The sequence below is a fragment of the Heptranchias perlo genome, chromosome 27, assembly GCF_035084215.1.
Source record: "Heptranchias perlo isolate sHepPer1 chromosome 27, sHepPer1.hap1, whole genome shotgun sequence".
Taxonomy (NCBI): Eukaryota; Metazoa; Chordata; class Chondrichthyes; order Hexanchiformes; family Hexanchidae; genus Heptranchias; species Heptranchias perlo.
The window spans coordinates 29,279,258-29,289,992 of record NC_090351.1 but is presented as its reverse complement, the minus strand read 5'-3'; the positions used below and the strand labels follow the sequence as shown (position 1 = coordinate 29,289,992).

At 39.5% G+C, this 10,735-nt stretch overlaps 1 protein-coding gene across 1 annotated transcript in view; it reads left to right on the top strand.

The window, feature by feature from the left end:
* The first annotated feature begins 1,318 nt into the window (after positions 1–1,318).
* Positions 1,319–10,735, top strand: part of LOC137344720 (TBC1 domain family member 30-like) — a 68,853-nt gene continuing 59,436 nt past the window's right edge. Inside the window, exon 1 of the mRNA XM_068007851.1 lies at positions 1,319–1,488. Within this exon, the coding sequence (XP_067863952.1) occupies positions 1,323–1,488 (166 nt within the window). The 5' untranslated portion in view covers positions 1,319–1,322. The remainder of the gene's footprint in view (positions 1,489–10,735) is intronic.

Sequence of the window (10,735 nt, the reverse complement as noted above, 5' to 3'; positions counted from 1 at the left end):
CGATTTATCATGAGCAAAATGCTGGAGATTCATTAGTGTAAGTGAAATATTTCATATTTGAAATATTTCATTTTTAATGAGTTTGATTGTCCTTATCCACGCTATCAATTTTCTATTATATAAATATTAAAAGCAAAACCCGATATATAATCCTGAAATTTTGGAAATCTCCACCGTAAGTCACAAAAGTATCAATTTCTATACCTCTGCCATTTCCCTTCTACTTTGTTCTGTGTTTGCTGCGTTTACAGTTCGCCGACGTGTTCCTGTTTGTTACTTTTACCTCATGTATTTGCATACATGGAGCATTTATAATTTTCCCTGATAGCCAGAAAATATTATGAACATTCAACCAAATCCTTGGGGACTGAGCAGAGACTCTGTAGGGCGCTCATACAGTTAACCTATCCACTTGATACATACAGAGATGACATATGCTTGTTCTTTGGTACAGGGTATCCGTTGGTAGAACACGCCCTGCTGTCTAGTGGTATCATACACACAGATTACAGATCTACGGGTCAATCTATTCTTTAATCAGTAATATTTCAGAGGTTGGGGATGTTGGGGAGCTGGAACACGCAACCCCGATGTCAGATGATTTTTTTAAAAATTAACACAATTCTTACCAAACCTCTTGGTTTCGTTTTTAGCGTACACCTCGCCTATAAAATGCATTTAAAAGAATTTCAATCAGGTTGGATGAAAGGAAAACACATTGCAGAATGGTTAAATCTGCAACGATGTGCTCCAACGCCTGTTATAGTCGCAGGTTTGCCTATAAATCAATTGGACTTTGTTTCAATTTAACATAACATGGTAATATATCAGAACAACGATACAAAGGGGGTCTGTTATAATTCTAGTGACCGATCGGGCAGGCTCGCCAATTGCAAGAGTAACTGTGAATTGGCAGCTCTATTCAACAATGGGAAACGGTTCTCCAATTCAAGAAGGCGGGTGTATAATAATAAATGTTATTTTTGTGTGTGGGGATCTAACCAGTCACAACCCAATGTGCCAGTTACACCTCCCCAAGAGGGGGGTGATGTCACGTCGCCAAAGTTGGTAATGAGGAGGAGCAATGGGATTTTTGCTATATTGCTGACTGACTGTATTGCATGATGTGCTGGAGCAGAATATAGTAAAATTGCTTATTTCTGGTTGTGCAGGTTGGAAAAAAAATCCGTGGCTTTGTAAAGAAAAAAATAGAAGCGTTTGGACATCTGAAACTTGCAGTGCTGTTATTGCGGGTTATTTTACATTCTGTTAAAAGAGTTGATTTTTTTCCCCCCGCCTGTGTTGGTGCAAATTGGTTCTGCATGAACCAAGATCAAATCCCTGTAGTAAATCTGAATTCAGCCAGACATGCTGGAAGGTGTCTTAGAAAAAGGAATCGCAGTCTGGGCAGTGTAATCAGTAATATTCTACAGAAACGGAAGTGCATTTCACGGTCTGCACCTCGGTTGCTCTGCACCTTGGAGTCAGGTACAGTGATGGTTTTATTAACTGGCATGAAGAATGTCATAAGTATGATAGTTTATTGTTACTTTTTAATGATTCAGTTTTTTTCAAATGTTTTACCAATGTACCGATTGTGTGCCCTGGGATAAGATATAATTTCTATAAATCTTCAATATGTATGCTGTGCATAATAAAGAATACTAATGATTATCTAATTAATGTTTTGATAATATTATTTTTCTAGGATATTGATGCTGTTTAGATTTCTGTATAAGCAGGTGGTTGTTTTGATCAGTTAGTTCCTCAAATATATCTATTTTGGCACACATTATTTTACTTTGAACCCCTCCCCTCCCTTTGAGGACATTTTCCTATTGCAAACTTCCTTCCACCCTCCCCCCTCCCAACCACCACCCTCTTCCAAATAGTGAGACACTCCATTCCAACAAAACCTTTCACTTGACTATCTTAAGAACTGACAAAACACATTACTGAGGGTGTAATGATATATTTCCAGCTTCTGGCTTGGGCCAGCAAAACCTCCCGAGTTTTATTTACAATGATGGTTGACAAGGGAAGTGAAAATCTCAATTGTCTGACTCAATCTCAGTGCTGGTGGACTGCAAAAAACAAAAAAAAAGAGACTAAAATGGAACTTATAAGCTGAGTTTTCACCTTGAGCCCCTACGCATTGGATGGAGACCAGGAGCTTGGTTACACTCTTGCTCCTTACATATGTGGCTGCAGGATTACCGTGCCCAGAATGCCACAGATGCACTGTTTCAAGGGTCTTGCTTGTTCCCCTTTGCTGGTGTAACGCAATGGCTACAACAGCCTGGAACAATCGCGGCCACTGCAGTGGGCAATGGCAGCTTTGTGATTTTATGAACACCTGCAGCCCCCATAAGGTGATCTGATATCTGTACAACTTGTAGCTTCTTAGTTTCACACATTTTGCATGGTGTGCTCCTGTCACAGTACACAACACATCTCATAACTGCCATGTGCTACATGGATAGACTGTTCCACTGGGGAGCTTGGAGGAAAGGGAGACACCTGATGATTCCATGCACTAAAATGTTCCTAAATTAAATGTGTGGGGGATGTAAAGAGTGGGTTGCTTCTCAATATTGGTGTGATTACTGTGTCAGGATCCTTGGAGGGGGGCAGGTACTTAGCCATCCAAAGTTATTATACTGTTCCCAATAGCAGCCCTAGTCATCTTGGCACAATGATGTGATTGTATTCATGTTTAATAATTGCATACTGCCTCATAGTTAAAAATAATTTTCTTATTTGCACTTTGGTCTTCAGCCCTTACGCGCTGGGACAATAATTGGATAGTTCCTTTATCAGTTTAACAGTTTTCAGCCTAACACCAGGTGCTTCTTACTTGTGTGACACTTGTGACTAGAAAGGAAAGTTGCTTGTGCATAATATGAAAATCTCCTGCTTGAGATGCTAGAATGGGAATCTCCTTCCTGATTCTTTCTAACTGTCTGTTGTTACATTTGTTTCTTTTTGTATTTATTTATTTCTGTCTTTCTTGATAAAAATTCTGTTCTCTGCAAGTTTGGAGGTGTCAGTGCAGTGGCATCTAACATTGTTCATGAAACTTGGCACCAAACAATTGCATATCAGTACTAGCACAGGTTGTATGTAGTTCACAGCTTCTTCTAAAGTGTTCTCACAATGTGCTGGAACAGAAAGCTTTACCATAATAATGTAACGTCTCCATTTCTCAAAGCTACAATGCTTTATACATAATTCTCCAGTTGTTTACTCACACCACTTTTTTGGATGTGATCTCATGCTCATTAGAAGCTGGGTTGACTGCCTAAACTATTTTCCCTTTATGACCATTAAAGAGAGAAGATCAGTGGTGTAGCTGTGTTGAGCTAGTCGCATTGCGTATTACAAACAAATAAAAGTGATTTATTTTGCTAATGACACATTCTTAATGAATTTGGTGCTATCCAGTATTGCATGTTCTTGTTTCCTAGTCACAATTTGTACTGCTCATGTAACAGATATGGAGTAATTGAGTCTGGAGGTGAGAAAAGCATGGATTAGGATTTTAGTCCCTGAGGGGCTCAGGGAAGGACATAGGTCGTCAATATTGTGGAGCTGGAAGTAAACGGTCTTTGTAATAGAAAAGATGTGGGTGAGGTATGAAGTTAAGCTCAGGGTCGAACACAATGTTGAGGTTTTCAAGAACTAAAGGCAAAAAAAACAGAATTATCCATTGGTTATTGGCTTTTAGTGTTAAATATATAATAACATTTACAACCCATTCATTTTTTGTCTAGCTGCATTAGGATGGTACAATGATGAGCAGCAATTGGAAGAGGAAAAGGGGTACTTGAGGTGGATGTAAAGGAAGAATTTTGGTTGAATAAATTGATACACATATTTTCATGTCTGCAATTCAACAATCATCAATATGTATTGGTCGGAGTCAGTGAAATATTTACAACTTGCATTTAAATTAAAAAGCAGAACCACAAAGGTAATAATCTCTGGATTATTACCTGAGCAACTAGCAAATTGGCACAGGGTAAATCAGATCAGAGAGATGAATGCATGGCTCAAAGACTGGTGTGGGAGAAATGGGTTTTGATTCACCGGGCACTGGCACAAGTACTGGGGAAAGAGGGAGCTGTTCATTTGGGACGGGCTTCACCTGAACCATGCTGGGACCAGTGTTCTGGCGAACCAAATAACTAGGGCGGTAGAGAAGGCTTTAAACTAAATAGAGGGGGGGAGGTTTCAGGTGGGGTGAAGTTTAGATTGATAAAGAGAAAAGACAAGGAAGTAGTACAGGAAAGTGATGGGGGTAATGATAAACAGAGTGTGTCAGGAAGGGACAGAGCGTACAAACATAAGAGTGCACTAGCAAATAGGACTGGGGTAGGAAAGAATGGAAAAGAAACAAAATTATAGGTCCTTTATCTGAACGCGCGCAGCATTCGTAATAAGATAGATGAATTGACGGCACAAATAGAAACAAATGGGTATGATCTCGTGACCATTACAGAGACATGGTTGCAAGGTGACCATGGTTGGGAGCTAAATATTCAGGGTTATTTAACATTTCGGAAGGATAGGAAAAAAGGTAAAGGTGGTGGGGTAGCTCTGTTAATAAAGGATGAAATTGGTATAATAGTGAGCAATGATCTTGGCTCAGAAGATCAAGATGTTGAATCAACTTGGGTGGAGGTAAGAAATAGCAAGGGAAAGAAATCACTGGTGGGAGTAGTATATAGGGCCCCTAACAGTTGCTACACTGTAGGGCAAAATATAAATCAGGAAACAAGAAGGGCCTGTAAAAAAGGTAATGCAATAATCATGGGCGATTTTAACTTTCACATAGATTGGACAAATCAAATTGGCAAAAGTAGCCCTGAGGAGGAATTCATAGAGCGTATTCAGGACTGTTTCTTAGACCAATACATTGGGGAACCAACCAGGGAACAGGCCATTTTGAATCTGGTAATGGGTAACGAAACAGGATTAATTAATGATCTCAAAGTAAAGGATCCCTTGGGAAGCAGTGATCATAACATGATAGAATTTCACATCCAGTTTGAGAGCGAGGATCGTGGGTCTGAAACTACTGTATTAAACTTAAATAAGGGCAATTACAAAGGAATGAGGGCGGAATTGGCTAAAGTTGACTGGGTAAACAGATTAGATGGTATGATGGTAGATAGCATTTAAAAAGATATTTTATGACTCGCAACAAAAATATATCCCTGCGAGGAGGAGAGACACCGCAAAAAGGGTGAACCAACCTTAGCTAACTAATGAAGTCAAGGATGGTATCAGGTTAAAAGAAAAGGCATAAAACGTGGCAAAGATTATTGGTAAGCCCGAAGATTGGGAAAACTTTAAAAACCAGCAAAGGATGACTAAAAGAATAACAAAGAGGGAGAAAATAAATTATGAGAGTAAACTAGCAAGAAATACAAAAACTGACAGTAAAAGCTTCTACAATTATATAAAAGGGAAGAGGGTAGCTAAAGTAAATATTGGTCTCAGAGTATGAGACTGGGGAAATAATAATGGATTAGAAGGAAATGGCAGAGGAATTGAACAGATATTTTGTATCTGTCTAGAGTAGCAGGCACTAATAACGTACCAATAAAAGTAGCTAATCAAGGGGCAAAGGGGAGGGAGGAACTAAAAACAATCACTATCGCTAGAGAAATAGTACTAGGTAAACTAATGGATCTAAAGGCTGACAAGTCCCCTGGACCTGATGGCTTGCATCAGAGAGTCTTAAAGAAAGTGGCTACAGAGATAGTGGATGCATTGGTTGTAATCATCCAGAATTCACTAGATTCTGGAAAGGTTGCAGCGGATTGAAAAACTGCAAACATAACACCCCTATTCAAGAAGGGAGTGAGACAGGAAGCATGTTAACTGGTCTATAGTTACCGAACATCTGTTATTGGGAAAATGCTAGGATCCATTATTAAGGAAGTAGTAGCAGGACATTTGGAGACTCATAATACAATCAAAGAAAGTCAACATGGTTTTATGAAGGGTAAATCGTTATTAGAGTTCTTTGAAGAAGTAACAGGCAGGGTGGATAAAGGGGAACCAATGGATGCAGTATATTTGGATTTCCAAAAGACATTCAATAAGGTGCCACATAAAAGGTTACTGCACAAGATAAGAGCTCACAGTGTTCGGGGTAATATACTGGCATGGATAGAGGATTGGCTAACTAACAGAAGACAAAGAGTTAGGATAAAAGGGTCATTTTCAAAATGGCAGTCTGTAACTAGTTGGATGCCACAGGTTTCACTGCTGGGGCCTCAACTATTTACAATATGTATCAATGACTTGGATGAAGGAACGGAGTGTATTGTGGCCAAATTTGCTGATGATACAAAGATAGGTGGAAAAGCAAGTTGCGAGGAGGACACAAAGTGTCTGCAAAGGGATATTGACAGGTTAAGCGAATGGTCAAAAATTTGGCAGATGGAATATAATGTGGGAAAATGTGAAGTCATCCACTTTGGGAAGAAAAATAAAAAAGCAAAATATTATTTGAATGGAGAAATACTACAAAATGCTACGGTATAGAGGGATCTGGGTGTCCTCGTACATAAAACACAAAAAGTCAACATACAGGTGCAGCAGGTAATTCGGAAGGCAAATGGAATATTGGCCTTTATTTCTAGGGGGATGGAGTATAAAAGCAGGGAAGTCATGCTACAACTGTACAGGGTGCTGGTGAGGCCACACCTGGAGTACTGCGTGCAGTTCTGGTGCCCTTATTTAAGGAAGGATATACTTGCATTCGAGGCTAGGTCGATTCCGGGTATGGAAGGGTTGTATTATGAGGAAAGATTGAACAGGTTGGGTCTATACTCTTTGGAGTTTAGAAGAATGAGAGGAGATCTTATTGAAACATATAAGATTCTGAGGGGACTCAATAGGGTAGATGCTGAGAGGATGTTACCCCTCATTAGGGAATCTAAAACTAGGGGGCATAGTCTCAGAATAAGGGGTCACCCATTTAAGACAGAAATGAGGAGGAATTTCTTCTCCCTTAGGGTTGTGAATCTTTGAAATTCTTTACCCCAAAAAGCTGTGGAGGCTGAGTCATTGAATACATGCAAGGCTGAGTTAGACAAATTTTTGATCAGCAAGGGAGTCAAAGGATATGGGGAAAAGGGCAGGAAAGTGGAGTTGAGGTAAAAAAATCCGATCAGCCGTGATTTCATTAAATGGTGGAGCAGGCTCAAAGGGCTAAATGGCCTACTCCTGCTCCTACCTCATACGGTCTTATGCTGTTATGGTCTTATGCAATTATATAGCATATTTAATATAGAAAAACATCCCAAGGCGCTACACAGAAGCAATACCATATATGAGGTTTACAGTAAGGCTCTTGAGACTCAATCCCAGGTTAGAGAAAGTTCTGTCCTCAGTATTAAAGAAAATCACTTTCCAGTTGTATATTGTGGACCAGAAGTGGATAATTGAGATGTTATTCTCATTAGTGACGAAGAGTTTGACAATACAGAGTACAAGACATAGCACTGACAGTCAAATTTCTGTTGCAAGTTCATGGGCTAGGGCACTCCCCCCTGCCAGAGGAACTTTGTGTTTGAAAGCAATCCATTTGAGCAGTAATTATTGTTTCTAGTAATATTGTAGTTCCTTTAACTCCCTTTCCTGTCTGGATTTGCAGGCAATCCCAAATCCCACTTGTGATTTTAGCTACACAGCTAGTTTGTTTTTTGCTCAGATTCTGCTAGGAAATTCAAGAGAAGATTCAATTGTAGAATCTTCTTGTACCTCTAATGAAGAGGAGAATATGTTCATCATATCTTCCTAGTAGGTTTTATTAGTTAATCAACCTTTCATGTCCAAACCTTCAACCCACAATTTCAGTAATTTCTGCCCAAGAAATGTAAAAGTAACAATATGCTGGATCGTTTATTTGTTAAGTTGATTACTGATTACCAGGACAGATTTGGACACGTATTTATTTATTTTGGAGGTAGCCTTCTCAGTAACAAATTCATGGAACAGCCTAATGTCAAAGACTTAAAGGATTGAACTATGAATATGCTGAGCTCCATTTTCTATAATGAGCAGTGCAAGTCATCAGGTATTCCATCAGTTGAGCACTGCAGAAGATAATGCTGGCAAAGGATATGCAGTTCTGAGACTGTCATGAAAAGTAAATTTAATGTGTCTGTTTAATGGTGTTTGTTCCACCCCATTGAGTATGCGGATTCATGGGTTATATAATATTTAAGATTTTAGAGGTCTGTTTGAAGCTGATGTTAGTTTTGGGACCACTGCTATCTTTATTGCTCTTTGTGTCTGGCAACATGCTACATAATAAATATCATAAAGCCTGGTATCTAAACAATTAGTGAAGACCAGAAGCAAAACATTATCAGTGTCTGAGAAGGCACTGCCAACGCAAAATGTTGAGCATTTTATTTAACTGGTCAATTCTGTTTAATTCAAGAGAGGAAAATCAAATGTCTATGAGTCTTTTTTTCTTTTAGTCAAATACAGATGTGAGATACTTCTCCAGTATTTTCTGAAACCGAATCAGTTTTGGAACTAAAGAGACATCCATCATTTTCACAAGACCACAACCGGTACTTTGGAGGGAAGGCTTAAAGCTCGTCTGCTTTTTAATGTAACCCTAAATATATATTTAACCAGTAAATGTCCTGTGGTGTTGCCCACTGAACTGGAGGAGCAGAGCCCAGGTGAAGATTGAAGATACAGATAAAGATGAAAGGGGGATAGTTGAACAACAACAACATTTATATAGCACCTTCAACGTAGTAAAACGGCCCAAGGCACTTCACAGGAACGTTATCAAACAAAATTTCACACCAAGCCACATAAGGAGATATTAGGACAGGCAAAGAGGTAGGTTTTAAGTAGCATCATAAAGGAGGAGTGAGAGGTGGAGAGGTTTAGGGAAGGAATTGCAGAGCTTAGGGCCTAGGCAGCTGAAGGCATGAGTCGCCATTGGTGGAGTGATGAAAATCATAAAGGAGGAGCGCAGAGATCTCAAAGGGTTGTAGGGCTGGAGGAGGTCACAGTGATAGGGAGGGGTGAGGCCATGGAGGGATATGAAAATAAGGATGAGAATTTTTAAATCAAGGTATTGCCGGACGAAAAGGAGACATAGATAGGCGTGATATTAGAAATCAGTCCCAAAAATGGCTCCAAAAACAGTGAACTTGGAGGTGGAGATTCACAGGTGTCAGTCCTAAAATATAAGCTGCTGGGATAATGACAGTGGGGCTACAACAAAGCCACCTGCTGGATGGAGCCTTCAATCCTGACAGCTCATTACCGACAGAGGTAGATAGGGAGTTTCCATTAAGAGTATTGACTTGAAATGTTGACATAAAGGCATTACTGAGTAAGTTTTTGGGACCGGAAATGCAGGTATACGGAAGATTTTTTAATATAACTATTCAATCTCCCATGGCATTGTACACAGTAAGTTGGAGAATATTCATTTACCTCTCTCTATTGTCTTCATGTAGCTGTTTTTCTCTCTCTGTCTCTTCTCTTCTGCTTCTGTCTGTCTCTATTTCTCTCCACATAACTTTTTATTTCTCCGTCTGTCATCTTCTTCTTCTCTGCCTTTTTCTTTTCTTTTGTTTGGGTGGTGTGGCAAGGAAAGAAGCAACTAATGGCTGAAAGCCGCATTTTAGGGTGGGGGTTGTGGGGAAAATGTGGCCCTCGGCAACTCCCTTCCCATCTCTTCCCCCAATCACTCATATTTCTCTCATCCCTTCACTTCCATCACCAACATTACCTCTTTCCCTTAGAACTACCCACTCAACCCCTCTGGCCTGCCCTCCCCCCTTCTTCCACTTGCTTGCTTTCAAAGTTCAAGTTATTGTTTAAAGAAGAAATAAAATTAGATGGAGGAAAGAAACTGTTTGTCGGCCTTTATTGTTATTTGTATCTTTCTGTCACCCCCTCTATCTCACAGGTGCAATCTATTAGCATTGACCTTTTCTAAGTGTGAATAGAACACTGGCCAGGTAATTAGGAGACTTAAAAATTCAACTGGTGTTTTGTTTTAAAATTGGAGTGATATAAAATGAAGAAATACACACTGGGGCTGATTTTTTAATCCCCTCCACGGGGCTGGACAGGACGGTAGCACAATTAAAATAGCAGTGCAGCATTTACATTTTATTTTGTTTTAAGGCCTTATTTTGGACATCAGAAATTTCAGACACTGAGAGAAAAAATGTCGCTTACATGAAGAAATTTCAAAAAATATTTTGTGTGATTTGTGGAAATCCTGTGGCCAAATTGCGCAATTACAGGGTGACAGACTGACACTATTAAAAAAAGTGTCTATACCACTGTGTCAGCCAGTGAGTTGCCGGTGGGTCAGGACTTAGGGTAAACAGTCCATTTTACAGCAAACAAAGTCTATTTACTCAGCAAACAAAGTCTATTTAAACAGCGCACCACAGTCTATTTAAAAAGAGTCTCTACGAATCAGAGGATACAGAATGTATGACCGAAATTACAGCAAATTCTCCCGATAAAAGCAGGATAATTTCTCCAGCAAAATGCAGTGAGTGGAGGATAGCTACATAATACAAATTATGTACATAAAATCAACCCCAGTCACTTACAGCAGTATGGTCTTCATATGTGATTGACGGGGGAATTACCCAATCATCTCCATTCTGGCTGGGAATAGTTGTGTCACTATATGCAGCCATAATAAAACAGGTACTGCAGA